The 26,916-nt window shown below is 37.5% G+C and overlaps 2 protein-coding genes across 3 annotated transcripts; one reads left to right on the forward strand and one right to left on the reverse strand.

Moving 5' to 3' along the window:
• The first annotated feature begins 580 nt into the window (after positions 1 to 580).
• SELENOP (selenoprotein P) lies at positions 581 to 8,879 on the forward strand. Of its 2 annotated transcripts, XM_027793267.2 has the most exons (6): positions 754 to 813; positions 1,304 to 1,382; positions 2,235 to 2,438; positions 4,235 to 4,447; positions 6,140 to 6,257; positions 7,122 to 8,879. In XM_027793267.2, the coding sequence occupies exons 3-6, from the start codon at positions 2,248 to 2,250 to the stop codon at positions 7,743 to 7,745; spliced, it is 1,146 nt and encodes a 381-aa protein (XP_027649068.1). In that variant the 5' UTR covers positions 754 to 813; positions 1,304 to 1,382; positions 2,235 to 2,247; the 3' UTR covers positions 7,746 to 8,879. The 2 variants fall into 2 exon arrangements, with proteins under 2 accessions (XP_005242025.2, XP_027649068.1); XM_005241968.4 differs by lacking the exon at positions 1,304 to 1,382 and having other exon boundaries at positions 581 to 813.
• On the reverse strand, positions 8,502 to 26,916 carry CCDC152 (coiled-coil domain containing 152). Its single transcript, XM_005241969.4, has 9 exons — positions 26,822 to 26,916; positions 23,961 to 24,077; positions 23,020 to 23,125; positions 14,117 to 14,185; positions 13,016 to 13,080; positions 11,414 to 11,516; positions 10,578 to 10,705; positions 9,592 to 9,678; positions 8,502 to 9,080 (listed from the first exon to the last, which is right to left on the reverse strand). Exons 2-9 carry the CDS (start codon positions 24,045 to 24,047, stop codon positions 8,958 to 8,960), a joined length of 768 nt encoding a protein of 255 aa, XP_005242026.1. The 5' UTR covers positions 24,048 to 24,077; positions 26,822 to 26,916; the 3' UTR covers positions 8,502 to 8,957.

The raw sequence follows: 26,916 nt of genomic DNA on the forward strand, positions 1-26,916 counted from the left end.
AAACTGCTGTCAAAATGAAACACACTGTGCTTAAACAGTTCTCTCACTGAGGAAAGAGAGTGAGGAAACAGTTTAACCTGGATGTCCGCAACTACATCAGTGATGATAGCGTTAAGAAAACAACAGAGTAATAGAGTTAAGTGGCTATTGCCAGTTGGTAGAGCTTCATGGCTTTCATGTAGCTACCTCAGTCTAAATGGCGGAAGATCTGGGCTCTAACCTCCAGCAGAAATTGATAAACTGACAGGTTCTACAGAAACCAGTTTTAAAGCTGAGTGACATAATCGAGAGCAGCTGGGCAAAAGGAGCTTTGTACTGCACATGCCCTCAGACAGGGTACACCATTCTCTAAGGCAGAGCTCAGATAAAGCATAAGACAGAGAAACCTGCTTGCTCAGCATTTCTGTAAATAGAGAAGGACCTTCCCCCTCTCCCTGTGGTTACTGCTGTGTTCAGAAAATAATGACTCTTTGGCCCACCCCTGTTCCTCTGACTGTACCACTACCTCCGGCTGACTGGGGTGACTGAGAAACTTTGTAACCTGATATTCAAAGTCATTGTATTACAAATACCTTCTATTTTGCATGATAAATGGTTTCCCCTCCGTATTAGTTAATGGAGAAATATTTTGGCTACTTTTGCCGAAGGGGTTTGCTTTGCTTGCAAGGTCATTCAGAATGGGCTCCCTGAACTTTGAACTGTATCTGCAAAGTGAGATAAACAAGAGCCGTATAAATACCACAGCCCTTTTCCCCACAGTGTTTTCTTCTGCAGCAGTTAGGCAGAGCTTCCAAGGAGAGAGAGGAAGAAAGGGTAAGTGTGCTTGTTTTGCTATGTGAGAGCTTCATGACTTAAAACTTGGCAGAGTGTGTGCTTGTTTCTTTGCCTGAAAAGGCTGACTGCAGAATCTTCTGCTGGAAACCAACTAGAAAGTCGAAATGCAGAGTGGCATGCAAAACATAGCTGTCACCTAGGTCAGAGGGCAGGACCGTTGCTGCTGGTGCTGTACGCCAGTGCTGCAGAAGGCTATAAAGGCACAAAAGGATCTCAAGATGTCATAGGACTTTCGTGGGCTTGTAATGGATATAAAGGCACACAGCTTTCCAGATGTGTGGGAAGAGTAAAAAAAACATGTCCCTGTTGCTATCTGTTGGTCCACAGTTTAATCTTCAATGTACTATAGCTAAAATGCTTTCGGTAGAACTGCAGGAAAGAAACATTAAGGACAGACGGATTTCACAAGTGTTGTTGGCTTTGCAGCAGCTGGCTCTTGTTTTACAGTAAAATGTTCTCATTTTTTTAGAATATCACAAGATTGATGAAACACATGTTATCAGAACTTAAGTGTTCCCAGAACATGATGTTCACTGTCAGACTCTGATGTGAGTGGTAAAATTACACAATTCCACAGCCTAGGACATGTTGGGGAGCATTTTATAATTCTATGTATTTCTCAATAATGGGTGTTTTCTGAAAATACTATGTCAAAATTATTATGTTAATAGAATAAAAGGAAAGGATAATTAGATAATTTCTTCTATGTATTTTCATGAGCATTAAATAGACTAAGTGTGGGAAGGAGATTTTGTAAGATCTGAGGAATCCTGAATCTCAGTTTTCATTCTAGTGCCTGTGTTCTTAAGAGATTTTTCTCAATGAGTTCCAAATACTACAGACTGACTTGTGAAAATGCTTAAGTCTTCTCTGATTCCTGCCAGGTTCTTTTAATACTTGCTCTGTACTAATACACTATTGGTGCAAGTACTTTTTAAGTCAGTGGAGTTACTTGGGAATCTGGAGTGAACTTGTCTGGTGTAAACAGAACTTTACTGGTGTAAACTGGTCCAGCACAACTGATTTCAAAACAGAAGAAACAAGGCCGCCTGTAAAATCACCAAAGTGTTAAGAACATTCAAGAAGAAGTTACAAAGAGGAAGGAAAAACATAGATTAGTAGCATTAAAAGAAAATCCAGTTATTCTGAACACTTCATCTGTTTACATACCACAACAAAATACTGCCTGTTTAATATAGGGGAACTTAGCTGCGAAATGAAAGAAATATAATCAAGCAGTAAAGAAAGTAGCTCAAATATATTCTTACAGTTGTGTGTTTGGTTGTTTTTTTCTTTTAACTGAATGGAGCCAATAGCCTGCTGTGTTTTATTATGCGAATTTCAGAGTCTGAACTTTGTGTAGGCACTGATTTAATTTTGTTTATTTTCTCTCTTTTCAGTTAAAACCCAGCCATGTGGGCCGGGCTGGGACTAGTTCTGGCTCTCTGTCTCCTCCCAGGAGGAGAGACAGAGAGCCAGAACTGCAAGGAGGCCCCAGAATGGTATATTGGGGAGGAGAACCCAATGCTGAACTCTAGGGGCTCAGTGACAGTGGTGGCTCTCCTCCAGGCTAGCTGATACTTGTGCCTGCTGCAGGCTTCCAGGTAAGCGTAAATCTCTTTCCCATTTTCTGTTAAAACATTGCTGGTCAGTTTTTTAATTGTGGGATAACACATGTGCCCAACTACAGATGCAGTCGTTGAACTATAGCTTCTTCAAATGCTGCCATCCCCGCTGGCATGTGTGACCCAGAGACCAAGGCTAACTCTCAGCAGGAGCTTTCTGTGCCAGTGGCTCAGATTCTTTCTTTCAACTTGGCCCTGATTGGCAGATCATCTTCTCCAGATTGTATTTGCATCATAAAAGTATGATCAAGTTGACATTGATAAAACCCAAAACACATGAAAACCCAACAGAAACGGTTCCTCAAGACTGTGCTTCAGTTAGCAACAGGTGATTGATGTAGCAAAGATGCTGAAGCCAAGAAACATCATAATTCTTTGACATGGCGAGAACACCTGAAACGGAGAGATCTGTGATCACTCATTTCTTATGTAAGATCTGTAGCGGAAAAGGAAGATCAAAACATGTACTTTTAATGTGTTTTCCCAGCCCCCATTCAGAGTTCCTAGCTGGAAAAAAAAAAAAAAAAGGGAAAAAAAAAAATCCAGAAGAAAAGGTAAAGACTGCCCTTTCAAAAAAAAAAAAAAGATGAAGCATTCAAAGGGCTCATCAGTGTTGTATTTTCATACAAGACCTGGGACATTGGTGCTCTGGTTTCTGGTGCTCAGAACCTACCTCTGTGCAAATAATTAGGTATTATGACAGTAACAGCAGCAAGAATATAATTTTCAGCTGACCCAAACAGGAACTGCATACAGCCCTTACCTTGGATTAATTTAGTGATTGTGAAATCGTTTTGGTTTAAAAATTTGTAGTACTGGCTTCAGAGCTTGATTTTAGTGACTTTAATGTTAGTTTTCCCCTCTAGGCTGTGTAACTTCACATCATATAGTCTTTGGAAGTTTTTTAAGAACTAGATTTGAAGAAGTGTTAGTAAATGTCTGGCTCTATCAAAGTTGAAAGTGTGCTTTGTGGTTGGATTTTGAGGTAGTTGGGTTTGATTCTGTACATTTTAGAAAGGTTTTAAGGAATCTTTCAAGCTCCAGACTATTTCCTGAAACTGGAAAAATAAAAAGTTTTCTGGGGCAATTCAATGAGAAGGATACAAATGAAAGGGAAAAAAACCCAACCACATTGTACATCAAGAAAGCAACTTGATGTACTGTAGGACAAAGAAAGACTTTTGTGGTGGGATACAGAAGGGAAAGACTAGTAACTGCTGGATGGGTCATGCACACATTTTATAGCCATCCTTTTTGACCCAGTTGGTATAATATCCTTTTTCTGGCTGTTAAAGAGATGAGCAGGAGAGCTATCTGCCTTTTACTTTAGGTTTGCTTTCTTGATTATTCATCTTCCTACTGTATTTACAGTATGCATTCTTTAACCAACTATGTGACCAAAACCTCCGCATTTAAATAGAGACATCAGATAACTAACTGTGTTAGACCATGAAGAGTGTAAAAGAACTGAAATAAAAATAGCACCAAATTCAGTCTAAAAACAAATGTCTGCTTTATTTGGTACTGCATTGTACTTACAAGGACAGGACCCATGGCATATTAGCTATTAGAGTCTGGTTTGGTGACAGTATAGTTGATAGTCATGGCAAATGGCAATAATGTTTCAATGGTGTTAGACTGATACCATTAAAACTGGGAGACAATAACATGCACTGAAATAAAAGCAAGATGGAGCATATTAACTTTTGTTGAACATGGCAAATCTTACCATTCTCTAACGATTTGTGGTCTTACTTCTTTACATTCTCCGCTAGGCTGGAGGACCTGCGAGTCAAGTTAGAGAATGAAGGACTCGTTAATATCTCGTATGTGGTTGTCAACCATCAGGGAGCTCATTCCCAGAAGAAAGTCCACCTACTAAGAGAAAGTGTTTCAGAGCATATCACTGTCTACCAGCAAGATGAGGGGCAAGCTGATGTTTGGACTAACTTAAATGGAAGCAAAGATGACTTTCTCATCTATGACAGGTCTGTACTTAAAGAGGAACACAAGAAAATATTTGCATTTATTTAGAGTAATGCTTTGTAAAATCTATATATCATTTCATTGAGTTGCAGATAAGCTGATTACTTCCTAACAAAGACTTCAAAATAAATTTCTGATTTGCACTAAGTAGAGCACTTGCATTTACTGGAAAAAGGAATCTACTACAAAGGAGAAGTCTGCTTTTGCTTAAGTTAAAGTTTGGGATAAATAATTTTTTCTTTATATTTATTGTAGATTTCGATTAACATAATTGAGTGTAGAATTTAACGGCATGATTCTGGTCTTACACTGTTTTTAGTTTCAGACAACTTTGTTACATCCATGCATATGAAAGTAGAATCAAATGAGAAAAGCTGAGTTCTCATGAAAACATTTTGGCTGGAGTTGTTGAAAATGTCATGTAGCCTTTTGGAAAAAAATTAAGTCTTCAGGTGAAACTTTAAACTTTCGAAGAAAACAGCTTTCTAATCATAAGATTCTGGGACATGTATCTTTTGGCAGAACCAGTAATAACTCTTTAATTGAAATCCTGATTTTTCAGTTTTGATGTGATGGAAATTATTTGACAAGTCCTGCACCTCTAACATGACTGTCCTAATTACTATTCTGTTATGAACAGTCTCAGTTCATACTGAAGCATAATTAAGTTTATTAAAGAACTGGAAAGTTAGTAAACTTTTCTGGTAATACGATGAAATTTAATGAATTAGCTAAATTAATCTTGTGGGATGAAACTTGCACTGGAATGTTCTTTAGAAAGCGATCGCCCGTTACAGCAGCAAATACACCTAAGTGTGGGAGGTTGCTGTCATGTGACAGACGGAAGGCAGCTGTATGTAGTCCTTGGAGGGGCCCCAAAGCTGTTGTCTGGCCCACAGCGTTTGGAAGGTTGAATGTGCTGTCGGCACAGGGGGTACACCTGCGCTATGGGTTGGTTTAGCACTAGTTTGGCCATGATCTGTTACAGTTCTAGGAATGTATGTCCTTATTGTGCCTCTGTTGGCAATTAGTCTTTGCCTGTTGCCGGTCCTAGATGTGCACTGCAGATGTGTAAGAAGCTCAGGCTGGAGGACCGTGTGTTGACATCACAGGTGGGGCACTTAACAAGGTGCCCTTGTGTGCAAGTTTTGCATTTACTACAGCTCCCTTTGAATGTACCAGTTGTGTAGCCAAGTGCATACCGTAACACTCAAGTACAGATGTGGGACAAACAGGCACCATAAAAAACCCCTCAGGCACACTACATCAGTAATGCAGATGCACTGCAATGCACATCCCAATCAAAATATTACATTGCATAAAAACATTCTTTATACGGATGCAATAACCATGTGGTGATCTGTGTCACTCTGCTAACAGCACTCCTCATTAGCCAGGTAGGTCTGTAATGAGTGTACCTTTGCTAGTCTGCATGCCACTAAACTAGAGGCCTCCACTAGCAGAGTGAGGTCAGCCAGGAATCATGCTTCACACTACTGACTGATGCAGCTGAGTGGGAAACATCTGTAAGGCAGATACTGGTTTTGCCTGTAGACTCCTTGGACAGAAACAAGTCTCTGTGGGACTTGACGTGTGTGGACTGACGTGAATAAAATAAGGTATGATATGAAGAGATACTTAATTTTAGATGTATGTTTATGTATATGTAACCATAGAGTTTTTTCTCTCCTTAGATGTGGCCGTCTAGTGTATCATCTGGGTCTGCCCTATTCCTTCCTGTCTTTCCAATATGTAGAAGAATCTATTAAGATCGCATACTGTGAAAACAAGTGTGGAAACTGCTCTTACATGGTATTTTCTTGTTTCATTCTATATATACCAGGAAAGGAAACTGGGTTTGACTCATACTTAAAAAAAAATATTTCAGTGTGATTAATCCAAAAATACATGATTTAGAATTTACACATTTCATGTGTCTTGACAGAGAACTCTTAAACATTTTTCAAAGTGAATTAGATCTAATTTACAATAAACTGATTATATGAATTCCTACCCTTGATAGAAAGGCAAAGCATTTTCAGAAATCTAAATGCAATCTTGGATGCAATTTCTGGAATTACAGCTAGTGAGCAATTAGCTACTCTATTTTTGGGAAGGGTAGGTACTTAAACAAATAGCTGTTTTTTATTTAAACCTGAGAATCAAGTCCAAGCTGGTTTGAGTTACTGTTCCTTTTAGTTTACATTGAAACACAATATACAACAGTTACTTTGAAAAAGTAGTAATACAAGGTGACAGATTATTATTACCATTATAAAAGAAGGGTAGCTTTGTTTTACATATAAATAAACAGCAAAACTACTTTAAGAATTATCAAGAAATATATGTACATAGACATGAAAGTTCAATGAGAGTAATAACTTTTGATCCCATCATACAATTTTTCATGTCAATGTAGGCCTCAGGCAGGTCAGATGTGGCATCCTAGAAAAAGAACACATTTTATCTGCAATTACTTGAATTATAAGTTTACATTAAGAATATTAACTGCCTTGTTACCAGTGGTGTAAAACAAGGTTCTTTTAGATACATTCATATCTTTCTTCGGAAAAGTAACTTAAAATCGGGTTTCTGGTTCTGCAAAAATGTTAGGATATTATTTTGGAACGAGTTTAAATAAATGTCTTGTATTTAATACTACCTTCTGTTTTGCAGGAAGCTGATATTGATGGTATATGTGAAAACATCACTAAAAAAGCCGATGAAAAGCTAGCAGAGATAGAACCCAAACCAACTAGTCAACGTTCACAACACCACAACCTGCATAGACACAGACACCACCACCACCACCACCACCATCATTCCAAAAATGCAAACCATCAGGCTCCTCCTGAAACTCAAAGACATCATCCTCACAGTGGTCGGCGTCATAGAGTTTTTGGCCATAACAGACATGATCAGACAGGTAGTCATGAACAGGTAGAAAGTGTGGAAACTACACCAGATAAAAAGCTATGAAAAAAAGGGAAAACCAGCTGTAAAAACTCATTAACTTGAAACTGGCAGACAGCATCAGACTCAACTTCTAGTAGCTGATGCTGTCATTGTCGACACCTTTTGTTTGAAGAGCTAGGAAATTCTGTCACTTGACAGTGTCGTGGAGCACTTCCAAATTCTTGCAGATGACATGGCCAGCTGTCAGCAGAGGACATCACTGAATCTTGACAGTGACGTCTGCTCACTGCTGCCTGACAGTCACCAGCAGCAGAAGCAAGTGAAACTAGTGACACCTGACAATGACAAGAAAAGGCAAGAAACTGAGCCTGAAAAACAAACTAAGCACCTTAAAAATGGAAGGGGGTCCTGCTGCCTAAATTCACGTAGCTGCAAGAGTGGAAAAATTAACAGACCAAATGTTTTTATTGCCCCCAATTAAAAATTACAGTGACAGGCGTGTAGAGTTAAAATATTGCGAAGAAGTAGACTTTCAGAGCAGTGCTCTTAGATTTACACAATACCTGTCAAATTCCATCACTGAAAAGCTTCATAACTTAAAGGAATTTAATTGACCCATAGTTTGTTTTTCAGTTGCACTGGGAAGGTGTCTGCATTCTTGATTAATTTGTCTTTCTTGTTTCTCTTCTAACATTCTGCTTGCATTTGTGAGGACAGGAGCATAAACTATGACCTAGGGGCTCCTGTCTGATGTGTTGCAATCAAGAATAGAAGATAAACAAAACAGATATTTTAATCATTTTTTAATTAAGATGATGGGACATATTCAAAAGTTGATTTGGTTGGTTTTTTATTTTCCTGACCTGGGGATACAAATCAGGTACAAAAAAGCTTATTCCTAAGCAACGTGCCAAAATAACTTTCTATCTTAAATGTTAGATACAAGCAGTAATTGCATTATTTTTAAACAAGCTTGTAAGTTTAACTTTGTGGCTTAGATACAGCATCAGTGTCCATTAACACACACTACTACAGCTTGTAAAATCCCACCAAATCAGTAAGATCATGCCTAAAGTGAGAAGCAGTGTTAACAACCCTTCATGCAGAATCAGTATCAAAAAAGAGGGAGGGGTAGAACAAGTTTAATGTTTATCTTTGTTCATAACAGTGCTGAATTTGATAAATCTATAGTGATTAGTAAGGTAATATACCACTTGTATAACTTCTCTGTCTGTAGCTTAGCTTTCCTAACCTTTGATTAACTGAGTTGAAATAAAAATATAGTTGTTAGAAGGATTCCTGGATGAAGAGAGCATTCAAGAAAGAAAAACTGCTTTGAAAGCGTACACCATAATTAATGATGGTTTAATAGGGAAATTATTATTCCTACCAAACCTGAATCTTTTTATTGTGAATGCTGATTAGCAAGAAAGTAGTCTTGAACATACAAAGAATGCATGTCTTTGGAATATTTGAGAAGAGTGTTTTCAATAAAAAAAACACCTGTATTTCTTCCTATCTTGGCTTTACTTTCAGGTGCACAGTTTGAAATATACTATTTCTCATTGTATGTACTACTGAAACTATGTCATTTACTCAATACTGCCTCTGTTTGAAAGGCAAGTCTTGGCTTTTGTTGAGACGTTGTTCTAAGTCTCTTATGGTGTTTCGAAGAATTTCAATTTCCTTGTTTTTCTCCTCCTGGAGATGCTGCAGCTTCTGTAAAAATGAAAGGACAGGCTTCAGTGTTAAACATCACATAGCATTATGTAACAATACAATATGCTGTGACTAATGAGAAATGTTCTAATAAGAATGCTTTTCTAAGTATGTTGTGTCACAAAATTACAAAGATTAGTTCCCCAGAACCCTATTTTTGTGACATCCCAAAGTCCCATGCCTACAAAAACAATAATGCACACACATAATTGATATCACAGGCATTTATGTCAGTTCTATCTTAAGTTCCCAGGTTAACAAATCTATTCTAAAACCACTTAACACGTGGGCTTTTGCTGTTGAACCCCAGCTGTATCAACATCAGTGCAAAGATGTGGAATTACTTGCCTAGAGGTGGGAAGGATGTGTTGGGAGAGTGAGTTAAGATGGACCCCTAAGGCATGAAACTCCACACACACGGAGTTTTGTTGCAGTTACACACAGTAAAACCCCATGGAACAGCCTGTAACAGTATTTAGTATCTGCAGGCTACAGGCTATTTAGCACATACCCTTCGATAGATACTCTGTGGCAAGACAGAAGCCTCTGAAAATGATTTTGTTGTTTTATTCTGAACTCTTGCTAATTTAGCATTGAACTGCAAGAATCAGGACAAGAGGAAACATTAAGAACCAAAAAGGAAAAAAGGGATGTTAAATAATACAATTATAATTTCCACTTTTTTAAAATTAGATTTTGTACCTGGAAGTAGTAATAGCAAGCTTATCTACTATTTAATACTAGGACAATGAAGCTACTTTATTTAAGAAAGAATGCAATTACAAGTTATGTTTCTTAAAAAAACGCCTCAAAATATCACAAACAGTAAATAGTACAAATATGGTGAACCAAATACATGTAGATGAACAAGATGATTACCAAAAAAAATCTAAGGCTCCACAGCCACATGTCTGCAGGGGAATATGCAGAGGGTACTAAAAACCTCTGAAACCATCAGCCTTCCCTCATGTTCCAAGGATAATTCAGCCCAAACACTTTCACTTAGTATGTGAAAGGTCTGAAGAATTTCCTTAATTGTTTCTATAATCAGAGCAGCTTAAAACCTGAGCCATGAAATACATGTTGAATTCCGTGACTGAAACCTCCACAGATTCGTAAGTCTTCAAGCTCTTGGAAGTTTATTAAAAAAAAATAAATATCTTCCCACCATTCAGAAATCAAGAATGAAAATAAGCAGAGAACCTTGTTTGGTTTTTTTTTTATAGCTCAACAACTAGCAACATTTTCAAAATACTTTTAACTTCAAACAAGAACACAGCAAACTTCAGTCTCCCTATACAGTAGGTAGAACTCAATTCCTGAGCAGAAGCAACTCAGTTACCATTATGGAAGGGAGAACATGCCACTGATCTTTGTAAAGACAATAGATTCCATAATATTACTTTGTTAAGAACTGATTAACATTTTTCACTACACAGTCTCTTCTAAGTTTACCCAATGCCCAATTGATCTTTAGCTCAGCTTTGTAATGCATACCTCTATCTGCAGTTTAATTATTTCATTCTGCTTCTCTTCATTCTGAATTTTCAGCTGTCTAGTCAGCTCTAGTATTTCCAGTTCTTTTTTCTCTCTCTGTTCTCTATACTCCATTTCCTTTACTTCAACTGGTAAAAGAGCAACACCAAATACAATGACTATAGAAGATACTTAGATGGAAAAATAGCATGATTTCCCAAATATTAAAACCTTCTTGAACAGCAGGTCATCATTTCATGGGAAAAAGAATTTCATTCAAGCAAAAAAATACACTTTAAATCTATGTGAAAACCACCCTGTTGCATATGAGTAAGATGGAGTGTCTTTAAAGGAGCACCCCATTTTATACAGTTGTCTGGCTTTTTTCAGCTTTATGGATGACAAAAAAACCCTCTTCAAGGCTATTCCAGTACTGGAAAAAATTAATATTGAAATAGTTTTTTCTTGTTGCAGTATTATTTATTTGTGAAAATAATGTCCTACTCTCCTGAGCATAGCTGGAACACTCTGAACAGCAGTCTAGCTTATAGTTCAAAGCAATTTTCCAAATTGTGTGACCCAAAATTTCATTCCTTCAGATTTTTAGGTTCAAGTTCCCAGTATCTGTTCTGCCTACTTAGGAATTCCTGCTCATTCTGCGTTGCTGTACTATTGCCTCATTGCCACTGTCTACTCTCTTGAGCCAAGACAAAACGCAGTTAAATACTGCCCACTTCTAGCTTTCATATGTTTCCACTAAGAAGTGGAACTTGTATTTTTCCTAGTTGAAGTACAGCTGCTACAGATTACAAGATATTTTAGCCAATGCTATAGCATTCAGTCTTCAGACAACTTACATTTTTTTCTTATATTGCAATTCAACTGTGTTATTTCCAATTTGTGGTCTTCCTCTTTGTTTTTAATTTCTATCGTAAGTTTCTCGATCTGATCTTTATATTCCTGCAAATGTAAAAAGGCTTCATAAAAATCTTGAGGTTTCTGTGCTTTTAGCCTTCTGCAAAGCACAACATCCATGTAAAAATGTACAGTACTCTGTAATTCAGTACTTGCTTTAGCCTCAATCTAGTAAATTCAGAATGCCCATTTACATTTTATACAATCTAGCTGAAGTCCACAGATGAAAAATGCAGCAGATTTCATTGTATTACAGCTATCAGTTAATGTAAAATTAGAAATTGTACTTATTAGGAGAACAGGCAAATAGAGAGATAATATTCCTTCCCCTAACCCAGGATCTGATTCAGTGCTGCAATTTGTTAAGTGACTACAGTTTTACTTTTGTGGATTTTCAGCTGTAAGATTGTATAACAGAAATCATACTTAAAGTATGAGTTTTGTTAGTATTGCTTATACCAAGGGCTCCGCAACTTCATACTGGCAGCAGCAGAAGCATTGGTGATACAAGAAGTTGTGATGCTGGTGGCAGTGATACTCAAGTGAAGAGTCTGAGCATGCCTATTTAAGTTTGCTCCAATAACTGATCCAGAATTATCAAGGAATTGTCTGTAGCTGCCACTGTAGAGGTGCTTGCTCCAAGGCTGTTGTCAGAGCTTTCTAACAAAGAGGTAGCCACTCACCAGAGCAATGCTCAGAGGCACTCTCAAAGGCAGTTACTGATCAGTGGTAATAGCATATATGGACATAGTCAAGTAAGTGCCTTCAGAACCACACTAGGAAGTTCCACCATGCCCATACAAGTATATAAGGTATAGAATCATAGCTTTCTCACGTCTTTCAGAAGCCATTACTTACTTTATTCTCAAAGATAACAGCTCTATTGGTATAAAAATTCAATTTTAACTCATTAGTTAATACAAATGCAGGCAAAGAAAATCAGCAGTGAAATTCCTAATCCTATACAGGTAACAGATCTGCAATCTTAGCACAGAGAACTAACAAAACTTGTGACCAGCTCTGCTGGTGTTACCTCCTTTCCAAAAATGAGTGGCATAGATAAGAAGTAGAGAGATGGTAAATGGAACTTATTGTGAGACACAGATAAAAAGTAGAGACCTATTATCTTTGTAGCACATAGCAAAGAAAACTATAGACAAAATTCAGACAGCTCTTGATTCTCTGGCACTACAGTAGGCATTGTTAATATCAAAACCTTATTTCCACAGCAAAATGTACATTAATGCAAGGGATTAGATTCTAGATTGTAAAGCTGAATGTGAAGGTAAATACAGCTAAAAATAAAAAGTTTATCTTACACTGAGCCGGAGTTCTCAGCACTTAGTAGTTTTGACCTCTTAGTCCCTCTAACACATTCTGATATTGATATTGTCATGAGAACAACTCTTCCTACACATGATAGACATTAGAAGGGCAACAATAGTGGTATCAGTAGCAAACCCAAGAATATAAAGATGTATGAAGTGCTACAATAGAGATAAAATATTATTTCTCTACCTAAAAAATGATCATTTGTGACATACCTGTTCACAAGCCTTTAATTTCTCTTCCAAGATATGAATGGTACCCTTCAGTCTTTCATTTTCATCTATGTAAATAAAAAACTATATGAAATACTAAAAAGTACATTTTGACAGTATTATTATCAGGAAAGCAGAGTAAGGAAATTACATTTTTTTACTTGTCTGAAATTTAAGACTGTGGACATGATAATCATCATTTAAAGAACTACACAATCTCAGTCTCCATTTTTTAACAAGAAAATTAATAGTTAATCATAATATTTGCCTAGTACTACTACTCTGAATTGTCTTTAGCCTTCTGATTACTGGAGCATTTAAGAAAATCTAGATGCAAAGTTCTTTGGCTCAGAAAATAGAAGATTGTCATCATGCCTACAACATTTTCAAACTGGAAGATGCAACTTTTTAGGTACTTGTTTCCCCAAAACTAGAAAGTAGTATCTCAAAAACAGAATTTAGAAAAAAACAATAATGCTTTTTTTGATTATTAAAAGTCACTTTGGGTATTAAAAGCCACCGTATACTTCAAATTTTTAGGAGCTTATTAATATTTATGCTAATATGCCTTGAACACACAATGAGTATAAAATTAGCTACATACTGTACAGCTAAACTGTGTTATAGAGATATAGCAAATAGTCTTAAATTTTATTTTAAAATAGTCATAAGTAATTGTCTAGTATTTATGGATAACAGCTAAATTTTAGTTACACCGAGAATTAAGACTCTTTGGTTAACCAGAGTGATAAAACTATGCATAAATGCTGCAGTCCAACAGCTGAATGATACCTTCTCACTTTTTGTAAAATTGCCTGTGCTATGCTGAAATACATTTAAAGCCCAACTACTGATTTAAGAAAACTTCACTGAGGGCAAAACTTCTTTTACATGTGGATTCCAAGTAGGATATCAACAGACATTCATTAAACATATAGACCAACAAAATCTGCATGATTGATTTTAGATAATTTTTTTCCTTTCTGTTTGGCTGCCAGTGAGTTTCTCTCTCTGAAAAACCCAGTAAATATAAACAAAAAAATTAAATGTCTGCTCATTCAAAATTAGAGTACAGTATATATATGTGAATATTTTTGCTTTTACCTTTCACATTACACTGGTTTTCAATGGTTTGTGTTAGACCCTTTATCACATTCTGTAGAGTAGTATATTCTAAAAGAAATGAAAAATCCAGTATTTTTGAATAATTTCTTCAGAACTTTAATTTTACATTCTATCATTTTTTTCTGAAATGTTTTATAATAATCTTGATTAAATATTAGTCCTAATCTTCTTACTGACTATAGAAATAATTCATTATTATCTCACAGTTACTGCTTTATTTTAGCTTTTAGTTTTGACAACAGATTAAAACCAATTTTATCAAGCAATATGAACAACTTCATTACAACCATCACATTTCTGCTTCTAGCCAGAAAATAAGGATGTTATTGGTTTTGCGCAATTACAGAAGCTTTTCACAACAGCATTCCAGCAATTTGATGCAACTGAATGCAAATTAAATTGAGGTTTACTCTCCTGACAGCATTGTTGCCAAGATTCTTTTTAACAAGACCAACACTATCCACTCATTGCAATTTCTCACCTTCTTTTTAGTGCATATGAACATTCATCTTATGGCTCAACATAAACTTGCAGAGATTCAGAATATGCTACTATAACACCATTATCTCATTTTAAGCAAAATAATTATGTGTGTGTGTGTATGTTTATACATGCAACTTATTATCAGTTTACATATTTGCATTTCATAATTTCAAATTTTTAATTTGTATTCTAAATATTTGAACACCATATGGACTGCCTGTAATATATAACATTTGGTATTCATTAAATACAATTTTTATCCCTTATGTTCCTTGTAACCTTCTCAGTAAAGTTACAAAAACATTCAAAGACTGGTAAGGCTGGGGGCACTAAAACTGAGGTTCCTTACTCATAAAATCTTTCTATTTCCAGAGTACCACTGCATTTCTTAAGTGGCTTTTAATTTCCGCAACAGATAAAGTACACTTAATAAAAGTTACTCATCTCATAAGAGCAAAGCTCTGTCGAAAACTGTAGATCATCTAATTAAAGCCTACATTACAAATAATGGAGTCGGGAAGATGAATTGAGAATCCAGCTCAGAGATTCAGTTTTCCACTCAATCTTTTTTAACTTTACTCTGTTCTTCCATCAAGTCTGCTTTTCATGCAGCCAAGTACGCTAGCCAGCTGTGTTCTCCCGTTCCATGCTTCCAAAAAAACGGTAGAGGGAGCACGAACCGCACAGAAACGATGCCTGCCCTCAGTTCCTGTACTGGATCAAAAGCATTTGTGGAAAAATCCTATTCAAAGTCGGAAGCCCCAGGTTAGCCGGGCCATTTGTACCAATTATTTCTACCAGAAACTTTCTCCTATTTGAAAATGTATGGAAATAAATCCAAATGTTTGCAATTCATGCACAAATTGGAAAGGCATCTATGCATCTGAGTAAACAAGAGGACAACAGCTAGTCTTACAATGAACCACAGCTATTTTAAGTGCAAGCCACTCTTTTGTCCAGTCCCAAGAATATCTGCTTATCTTTCTTATCTTTAAACTATGAATCTTAGCAAATCTCTTATGTAATTACAGTTGTGACTGCAAAAATCTATTGGGAACCCACAAGTTTTGCTTGCTTACATTAAGGAAGAAAAAGCAAAATTTTGTTAAATGGTTGCAGCTTTGTAGATCACTTCCATAGCATCTTTTATGGATTCTGTGTCATTCCTTCACTGTAAAGAACACTACTTATATGCAGAAAGACTGAACAGCCTAAGTGCTCTTTTTCTCTGTTTAATATCTGTAATTTATCGCAGTTTCTTCCACATGCATTTATAATTGAAACTATTAGCTTTTTAAATAGGGCAATTACATCAACCACTTTTTCCTTTAACACCTTTGAAACACTAAATCAACAAATATGCGGTCCTGAAGATGCTAAATAGATGCTTAAGTGTTCCATAGACAATAATGTGATTGCTTTCTTTTTAAAAACAACACTAGATTTTCATTCAGAATTGTAGTCTGCACCATAAAAGTCCATTTAGTCACCATAGAAAAGATCTAGGAGCAGGAAAAAGAATGCCAGACTTGCATCTGACTTAAAGCGGATCTCTAACGATACATACTAAACACAAACTGTGGTCCTGAATTTCACCTTTGTTTAACAAAGAACAAATCAAGACAAAACAAAGCTCATTTATGACCTTTCAGAACATGTATACACTTGCCCAGTTGCTCATCTTTTCCCACCTTACCTTTGGTTCAAGTATTTCACTCTCCCCCTTCCCTTGAGTTTTACAAGTTTTCTTTCTTCTTTTGTGTTTCCTTCAGAATTCCTAGTCTTCTTTTACCTTGAACAGTTCTAAAGAGAGACTTCTGGCATCAAGAGTATCAAGGAACCCTTGGGTTCTCACACTTGTTGGCGGTTTCTTGGGGTGTCAAATGTTATTCCTATGTCTGTTTCTTATATTAACAAGGAGCTCTTCAGCCAGCATAAAACTCCACTTCCTCCACCCCACCACTAGTAGCCACAAACCATCAGGGCAGAGGGAACAACAGCCTTTCCTTCCATAGTGCTCTTTCTGCTCCTTTGCTGTAAGCAGCATGTTGGAATCATATGCAAACCATTCACTAGCATGTATTCTCTCATGTATTTTCCTTAGCTGTTCCACAAACTGCTTTGTGGTCCACTGATAAGCCTTACATTCTAAGGCTGAGTTGTCTACCTATCCTGTAAATCCATTTGCTTTTGTTTTACATTGGTAATAGGATGAACTTGAGAATACTTCTCAACTTGAGAATGTACGTACATTAAGATTGTATTGACATTTTAAGATTGTATTGACATTTTTCATCAAGCTATTGATGCAGCCACTCAAACCCAGCAATCACACTTGTCTTTGGACCAACTCTTCAAATAATACTTTCAGGAAATGTAGCTGACCTGGGTTCTGGGAAACAGCTTGGGACACAAGGCTAAGAGAAATCTTTTTTTCCCAGCCACAGCTGGCAATATCACTGTATAAAAGCCACTCTCACAACTACAGTCTGTTAGGATAACCTGCCAGAGTAAGAATGGAAGTATCAGTGCTACATTTCATCTCTGGCATCTTCTCCAGTTCTGCACAGCATTCCTTTATAACTCCATCAATAACAAAACAGTGTTTTTCTTAATCCTACAGTGCTTTGAATTTCAAACTCATTTTACAAGGAATTGAATTGTTAGAAGCAACACTGATTCTGAATACACAGTATGCTGTTACTCCTTCTGAAGGGTCAATGTTGCAGGTAAATTTGCTAAAGTTGCAAAGACAATTTCTACTAAAAAAAGAAAAAGCAGAATGCTTTAGAATAATTATATACTTACTATAATTTATAATCACTACACTAACCATATTATAGAATCATAGAATGGTTTGGGTTGGAAGGGACCTCAAAGATCACCTAGTTCCAACCCCCCTGCATGGGGGCAAGGGACACCTTACACCCGCCCAGGTTGCTCAAAGCCCCATCCAGCCTGGCCTTGGACACTGCCAGGGATGGGGCATCCACAGCTGCTCTGGGCAGCCTGTGCCGGTGTCTCACCACCCTCACAGTAAAGAATTTCCTCCTAATATCTAATGTAAATCTACCCTCTTTTAGTTTAAATCCACTCCCCATTGTCCTGCCATTACAGGCGCTACCAAAAAATCTGTCCTCATCTTTCTTTTAAGCCCCTTCTAGGTACCAGAAGGCTGCAATACGGTCTCCCCGAAGCCTTCTCTTCTCCAGGCTGAACAACTCCAGCTCTCTCAGCCTGCCTTCATAGCAGAGGTGCTCCAGCCAGACTCTGATTATCTTCGCGGCCCTTCTCTGGTGTTGAGGGCTCCACAGCTGGATGCAGTGTAACATGTTAACCTAATAGAACAGTCATGATAACTGTCTTAATTTCTAAACACATTCTATCACTTTAGCATCTCTCATTTGCCTTTTGCTTCCTTATTAAGTAGCTTTCAGGACCACCTCTTGGATGTCCCATGATGTTCCAAGTTTCTGCTTTTCACTTTTTTTTGTTACTGCTACTAACAGCTCTGCAATCTCTCTTATTCACTGACCAGAATCTTTATCTTCCAACAATTCTGCCTCCTATCTATACCCATACTAATTTGTTCAACTACGACTTCAATATTATTTAGATTTGGGTTTTTTTCCTGACTATCCCTGCAGCTAAAACTTTGGTTTATATTCCATGCTGATTGCTCTGATGTTTTTACTTGGACTTCTGCTGTCCACATTTTTTTTTTGCATTATATGTTTCAAAACAACTCCAGAGGTTATTATCTTCAGTTATATCAGCATAAGTATCTCCTCAAATCATCTCAGTCTTGCCTCATCAAAGCGAGGCACTACTGTTCACAAAGCTCAACTCTTTCTTCTGACTTCCATCTGTTTTCAGTCCATTCTACTTCCACAGTCGTTGCAGTCACCCCACTGCTCTGATTTCCTGAGTTGTCTCTTTCACTTTTTCTTCTATCTTTCACCCCGCAGGTTTTATGGTAAGAACAATTTCTTCTTTTTGTCCACATCTTCCTTCCCCTTTTTAAAATCTATTGTGTATAAACTCTGTCTTCTCTGTTTCTGTCAATAATGAAGCCTCTTGATCTGTTTCTGAATTACTATCCTGCATTGTCTTTTGTACTTAACAGAGAAACAAATGGCTCAAAATGAGTCAACCCAAAAGTTCCATGCAGTACACTATCCCACTTCACAATACCCCATAGAAGATACTTCAAGAAAAACAAAAAGCTGGATAAACACTACCATCAATACATCCTCTCAGCTCCCAAAACACAAAAATTAGGGAGACCTGAGTGAGAGGTACTGTCTTCGTGTTTAATAAATGTGTTAAGTTTTGTTACATGAATTTTTCTGATTTTCTTGCACTAATCTATACTTCTGTATCCACAAGCTTCTGTGGAACTGATTTAACAATGTTATTTGGTAATGTATAGAAAAGTTCCTCCTTTGCTAAATCAATCAACAAATTTGATTTCAATCTAGTTACATTGTCTTATCATATTGAACAGTGAATATTCATTCCCTAGCCACTTTCTCTATGCCATTTGTAATTTTAGAGCTACGAGTCACATCAGCTCTACTCTTTCTCTTTAGGCTGAAAAGTATCCAGTCAACTTAAGTCTTTCTTTAGATGTTCCAAAATTGTGACCAAACCCGTGAGGGCCCCAAGTGCATTTTCACCTACCCATCTCCTGGGTGTTTGGCTGGGCTCAAGGCCAACTTAGAAAGAGTACAGCTGGTGACCTTGAAAAAAATTGTTTGAAGAAAGCTGGAAGAAACTCAGAAATGCCTGCCACTTCTTCCCTTGAGAGCTGCTTTTAAGCTGAGGCTTTTGCCCTTAGCCTACCTTCTTGCAGCCACATACCATGTAGATCTAGACTCTGATCATGACCTAGGGAGTGACCTCCTGGCTTGATTTCAGACCTGCCTCATCACTAGGGTCCTGCTAGTGATTATTAGACCACGTCTGGCTCTTGTTACCATATATGAAACTGATACTGACTCAACCTCCTGTCTTGATCTTGGACCTGTTCCATCACTACATACTTGTTTGGTGATGTGGACTTTTGGCTGATGCTGGAAGCCCTCACTGGGCCAGCTCTGCATGGGTAGAGTGTGAGTGAGTCCTAGCTGGTGAAGCCTCTACCTGTGTGGGCCTTGTTATGTGACTGGTTCCCATTTCCCTGTCCTTTGTTCCTCCCTGACTATACCAAACCTTTCCACCTTCTCTGTTATCTTTTCTAGTTCTGGTATGTCCATTTTGAAACATGGTGACCTGTCGAGTAATGAAGCTGGGTTAATTAGCATTGATAATGTACAACTGTGGGCTGGCTTCAGGGGTGTTGGGCTGGTTGATGTAGATAAGGTGCAGCTGTGGCTGGTTCTGTTAAGTGGTTGAGAGCCAATGAAGAGAGAGCAGCCGGGGAAGAAGCAGAGAGGGGAAGAAGCAAGAGGAAAGAGAGTGGGCCCTGGATGAAGTGAGGAGAAGGCAGCAGAGGGACTGGTATGAAGACTATGCTGGTATGAGATGGTAAAAGACCTTGTTGCAGCTTGATAGTTTGGAGAGTGCTGTGACAGTAACCAGAACATTACATGGATATGAGATGTTTGTTTCTCTGTTTCTTCCATAATCATGCATATCACTGTGTTTGCTTCTTTGACCACTGATATTTTCAGAGAACTGTCCAGAAGGCCACCAAGATCTCTTTGCTGAGAAGCAGCCTATTAGGGCCAACCACTGTTTATATAATATGCCTCCTATATGCACTGCTACCGGTTTTCATCTCCCCTGTTTATCGCCTGTCATTCAGTATCATGAGATTCTTAGTATAACTGAACAGATTATCATCATCAGCCAACTTCTATCACTTACTCAAGAGCTCTTCCAATTAATTTCTGATTATGCTAAATTTATTTAAGTCCCAGCAAATAACTAAGTGAACACAACTGGCAATCTCACTGCAGCATGAAACTAAGTTTACTCCTACCATATTTCCTAACTTTTAGCAAGCTGACTTGTCAAGAGACCAAAGTTCTATGAAAAGATTCACCTTTCAGCAGCTCTACAAATTCAGAAGAATAAGCAACCACAAATCTATGCTAAGTACTAGGTATTATTTCTCTTTTCAAATACTCATCTGAAAAAGATACACTTCTAAAATAAAACAAGTAAATCTTAATTTAATAGTTGCCTCTTTAATTTCTCCTTTATTTGGCAACTTTTTTATTATGATGTAAGGGCTTATAATTTTGACCTGTAAAACAGGAAATGCCATTTCATTATTTAGCTTCCACTGGAGAGTTTGAATCCTCTTAACATTGATATAAATTATTATTGCCATTCATAACTACTTAGCACCATCATGACAACATACAGAAGTGGTAAGAGCTTAATTGAACTCAATCTTGAAGGATTATATGCTATTCCTTATACTTTATAAGCAAGTTGGAAATGTCACTGAGATAAAATCTTGATGACATTACAAACACAAAATGGGCTGTCCCATTGTTTAATCTGAACTCTTCAAAGATTAAATCTCACACAGATAAAAAGTATAAGAACTTTGGACAGTTTTTCAGTCCTCACTGAACAAATGCCTAGGCAGAACTAGACACCGAGATACCACCAATATTCAAGATCCTTACAGAATTAATTTAAGTGAGAGGGCTGAGCAATAGGCCCTGAGCCAAAGTTGACCTCTAGATGAATGCACCAACCGAACATTATATATATATCTATATTTAGTATCCAATTGTTAGCAAAATATACATGATCATTCATGAAAGATGTAGCTTAGAATTTAATCATTAGCAAACATATAGTGCCTCCTTCCTTGCTTAGAGGCAGGTAGTCAAGGGTGTGAAACCAGATACGTGGCCTAGTTATCAAAATGGTGGTTAAAATCAAGTAGATAAGGAAGACTGCTTTAGCCTCTCCCTGAGTCCTGGCCAGGCTTTGGTGGGATCTAAGAGCAGAGTGAAACCAGATGTTTCTGCGTTTGAAATTAGGTGAGCTTATTTATTCAACAATATAAAAGCTGGACCCTCTTACAGTGACTTTGGAGACCTTGCCTATGAGTGGATGCACTGTGTAGGACCTCCCAGTTACTAGGAAAGGCTCTCCAAATCCTCACTGTAACTGGGGCTCCCCAGTGACTGCAGATCTGGATGATGATAAAGTATTAAGGTAACTGGCGATGTATCTTTCTTAACCACTATAGTCTGTCATATGTAGTAGTGATTAGGTGCATTACCTTGCCTTGTTTTATTCTTGCTGTATCATTTCTCTTACTATTCTGTTGCGTCAAATGTAAGTAAAGATAAACACACTTCTTTAACTAGATGTCTGTTTCCTTTGTGCTGACCCTGTCTATTGGCAAAACAGTGAGCAAGATCTGAAGAGGAATATCAAAACTTCAATATAACAGTCAGCATAGTACAGTGAAAATATATTCCTAACTGCAAACTGGGCTGTAAGATTCTCCCCAAACAAACCAAATCACACAAGCAACTGAGAAATATAATTCTTTGTTATTTTGGAGCACCAGCCCCACCAGTCTGACGCTATCTCCAATTACAGGCAAGCTTTGACATTTCAGAAGGCAGCAAACTATGCATTCGGGAATGCATCTGGCTCATTTCTCATTGGGCAAAACATTACTGGTGACCAGGTGAAACAGAACATTTGTCATATTGATACCAAAGGAACAGCTCAGCTGGGGGCATGATAGTCTCAGTGCTGACCTTACTTTTCTCAAATGTTGACCCTACTGCTCTACACAGACATCTGAGCTGCTTATGGACTAATGTAAGTCACAGGCTAGCACTTCAAGTAAAACTACTGATGTTGGTTTGCTTAAAAATGCTGACTTCGTGAACTGTTCACTTTGTAAAATTTGTAAGCAGTTCACTAGAAACTATAGGCCTGTATGTATGGGAAAGGTAGACATCTGGGCACAACAACGTTATCAGGTGTACCAAGCTCATCTGATCCTCTCCTCCTTTTCCTGCCAATGCATTGTTTCCTTGGAAAAGGTGATAACATAATCAAATGAAAAAAGTCAAGGAAAAAATGAAAGAAAATACAAAATGAAAGTTCTTCTTTCATGGGTACTGCATGCACTCAAAATCTCTTAAAGTGCATGGATACTAACATCAACTGGAAAATAGTTACTTTAACACAGTTCCCAAGATATGTTTGTGGATTAAAGTTATCTGGCTTATGCAGATGAGATGGATTCCTTCACACGACCCAAGATTAAGCATTACTGTTTTTCAAACAGTATCTTAGATCCTTGCCATTTTATTTTTGTATTTTACATGACTGAAAATAATGGATATAGTTCTCAGAACTTCCTGAACACAAGCAAAAACCATACAGTTTTTTAAATCACAACTTACCTTCTTTTACTGATTCCTCCATTGATTGGCTTAATGTTAACAACCTGTTACATTTTTCCAGCTGAAGGACCAGTAGGTTATTTGCTTCAGTAATTTCTGATATTTTCTAGAAAATTGGGAAAAGACTAAAATTAATATATTTCAAGTTTTAAATCTTGGGTTTAAGATTAATATAACATTTAATGATTTCACAACACTGCAGTCACAAACCTGTATTATTTGCAGTTCTGGAAATTCTGTTACAGAGATGATGCTAGACTTGAGAGCCTGTGCTACTGTGAGTTTACCCTGACGAACTAAGAATGCCAACTTACATCACTAGTTATAAACGGGTTTCTTCTTAATTATGTAGTTTGCAGTCTGGACCAATCCTCAGCAAAATTCTTTCTATTGCTTTGCACATGAGGCTGTCAGTGCCCTTGTTGAGCACCAATGTGGTGTCAATAGGATTTGGTACGTTTTTTGCATAAGAAATGCTATACTTATTTCAGGTGCCACTTTTATATTGTGTCTAGTATGGACTTACTGATTAGGAATTCAACAGAGAGCTGGCCAATGTGAGTCTAACAGGAAACAGAGTACTGATTTTCCTCAGTGGACTAATCTTTTAAGAACTGACACACACATAAAATAAGAGTCCAGTGCATGTGGAATGTAAGAAGAGATGCTCCTGCTATGGCAATGACATTTTTCTGGAACAAGGAACAATTTCTGTAATAGTGCAACAAAGCTGTGTAATAGCTTCAATAGCGGCTACTGATACACAGGGACACTTCCATGCCTTTCCTGAGAAGCCAAAATTGGCTTCTGCACCATTACAAGGCATATTAATAAGGATAAGCTGATACCACTTAGAAGAAATTCTAACTTGAAAAGGTTATTAAAATCTCACAAAATATTTCTAGGTAGCAGTTTCAACATTTTTTACCTTCTTCACTTACCTTTTCTATCTCTGAGAAGTTATCTAAAAGTTTATCAAGGTTCACCACACTGATTTTCTTCATAGTTTCTTCATGGCTGTGATTCATTTATTTCTGGACCATACAATCCAGTGATCACTGTATATATAGAAAATAGCATTTCTCATTCATACTATGTCAAAAGATTTAATACGCACAAAGGTAACGCAGAACAAATACTTTTTTACAAAAATTAAAACTATTCTTACACGTAAAGCTAAACTTAAACCAGCCTAAGATCTTTCATTCCTAAGAAACCCAACGAATTTCAGAAAGCCCAGGCAAAATCTATCAAACCAATAGATTATATAGATGAATCTGTTATTTTTTACTGCAATCAAAAAAAAACCCCAGACTTGAATCCACTTTCACAAACACAATGATTCAATTTTACCTAAATATGTTAGTGGTCTGCACATAGGATGCTTTTAAAGCACATGACAATTTCTCGTTAGATATGCTGTTAAAAAAAGACTGGTCTTCCTGTCCTCAATTTAAAGACTAGGAAATTTAATCAATTGAAACAATTACTCTCTACTATGCATATTTTAGAGGCAACAGATGATATTTTGTTAAGTCTGGTTAACCTGAACATGTTACTTAAGTAAATGAGAGTTTAGCAGGCACACATTAATGCAGGGTGTAGACCTTTTACCTATGTAGATGCTCTAATACTTCACTACTCAGGCTTCAAGTTACTTACTCATTTTCTTATAAACAATTAGCATTAATATCAGTGATGACAAACAGCAGCACATAAACCCTACCATATGAGTAAAAAGACAGTATTTTGAAAAGCACCCATATAATTCCAAATTATTAACACAATTCCTATTTTTTTTTAGAAATTCTACTTAAAGAATCAACATACATTTGCAAGATGGGTATGAAAGACACAATATGAATTGTATTGAAACTAAATAAATTGAAAAATATTGAAACTACCTCTGAACATCAGGCTCCATGAAACAAAAATTCCAATACAAGATAAACCATGCATTCCAAACAAAATCATCACTTCTGTGTGGTAATGTATGAACTGCTTTTTTACAAATAACAAAAAAACCCGAGAGACATGAACCAGAAGTTAAGAGTGTGTGCACTGCCCAGAAACTGAATGGATTTCCAGACAGAAATACTGACAGAGAAGTCAGGGAGAAATAGAGAAAGAAATGAACAACTACTAAGCAGGAACCAAAATAAAATAACTATTTTCTCAGTCATTCATTATTTACAAGTTTTACATGCATGTAACTTCTTGACAAAGCAATAAGAGGAAGATGCTGGTTCTGTGTGTTGAATACTCATTTTTCTCTTGTACCCACTGTTTCCTCAGAGGGACTAAAACTAATACCATTAGCTAAAGCTAATTAACTTTTTTTTTAATCAACAATTTCTAAGACTATATGTAACATTAAAGAACTAATGCTTCTAAGTTAAATCAGTGATTTTTTACTGAGCAATCTGAATTACTTTTAGCTATCATAATGCAATGATTTGTTAAAAATGGAATTTAAAGTATTTATTCAGGACATTCAATTCTGTAAAACAATTACATGTCTTAATATTCTATTGGTTGATAATGTAAACGTATTCTATGAATGCCAGGCCCTGATCTTTCCAGTCCTTATTGTGGACAGTGTCTTATCTGTTTGTCAATCACCATTTCTTTTCATCATGCCTTTAAAACTGTGTTTCACTTTCTAAATCTTAACTGAGGATGGGAGTTTGGGGAGCTACCATGTTGTGTGGTGTTTGGTTTGTGCATTTTCTTATTCCATGCCATCATTTATTTTCTCAGAAGACAGGATGTGCTCAGCACTTGGCAGGATTAGGCAAGTGCCACTGGGAATAAAACTGCTGCTGAACTGAAAGCGGTAAATTAAAAATAATATGTTGTATTATTGTTTTTCCAGTAGGAAAACTCATCGCTTTCATTTTTCTGTGTATCATTATTATATATGTTATGTCTTCCAAAGCCATTTCTGTTAAGCCTCCCACCCGTTTTGAACCATGATCTTTGACTAGGGGCGAAATTAAAGATTTAAAATGTATTTTTGACTGTCATAAAACTGACACCTTTATTTAATTTCTCTTTAACCCTTGATGTCCATGCTCTTGCAGTATCTTAAGTATTGCCGCTGATGATCTGATTTTGGAATTTAAGGTTTCATTTTTGCTTCAGATAGCAGTGCAACCTGTATTTCCACCCAAAATAAAATAAGTTTATATTAGTTTGTAACTGCGTATCTCTATTGAATATAGTAATTATTCAGTAATAGGCACTTCAAATAGACTCATTTTGCTGAACGCCATCCTTAAGATGGGCACCTGACATTTGCATCGACTACAACCTTGCTTTAATTACTCGGGTGGTGGTGAGGTGTATTTTATTCTTTTTTAATTACTCACCCTGAGCACACATAGAACATGGCTTGCAGATGAAAATTATCATTGGCTAAGTGGCACCCGCAAGTGGGGTGAATCCCATCCCCTCACCCGATTTCACTGATAACCGCAAGAGGCCCGAGCCACCAGCTGCCCCACTGCAAACCCCACCGACGCTGCCCACCGAGTCCTAGCGACCCTCTTGCCCTCACCCACCCCTGCAGCTTGTCTACACAAACTGCCTTGGGTAGAACTAAGGCCCTCCCACGGTCTCGGGTAGACAGGACACTCAAAGCACTGCCTTTCACTCCGCAGTGCGCAGGCACAACAGGCAGACGGAGCAGGGTAACAGCGTTCCCCGCACCGGCGCCCACCCCGCTCCCCACGGCCCGCGGAGGAGGACCGGCGCGCGCGCACCCGAAGGCGGGAACCCCGGCTCCGCCGGCGGAGCGTACCACTACCGATCCTGCGGGGGTCACTTTAGCTCCCCTTCCCGCCCGCCCGCGGGTGGGCTCGCCCGCATGCCCGCGCTTGGACCGCGCTGTGTGAG

This window comes from Falco peregrinus, chromosome Z (genome assembly GCF_023634155.1).
Source record: "Falco peregrinus isolate bFalPer1 chromosome Z, bFalPer1.pri, whole genome shotgun sequence".
NCBI classification, from domain to species: domain Eukaryota; kingdom Metazoa; phylum Chordata; class Aves; order Falconiformes; family Falconidae; genus Falco; species Falco peregrinus.

Excerpts from the sequence above, each read along its gene's own strand:
- CCDC152 (XM_005241969.4), bottom strand. The coding sequence starts at position 24,047 with ATGAATCACAGCCATGAAGAAACTATGAAGAAAATCAGTGTGGTGAAC. Across the intron at positions 23,126-23,960 it reads ACTTCTCAGAGATAGAAAAG|AAAATATCAGAAATTACTGA; the intron begins GTAAGTGAAGAA and ends CCAATTTTCTAG. Across the intron at positions 14,186-23,019 it reads GGAGGAATCAGTAAAAGAAG|AATATACTACTCTACAGAAT; the intron begins GTAAGTTGTGAT and ends CATTTCTTTTAG.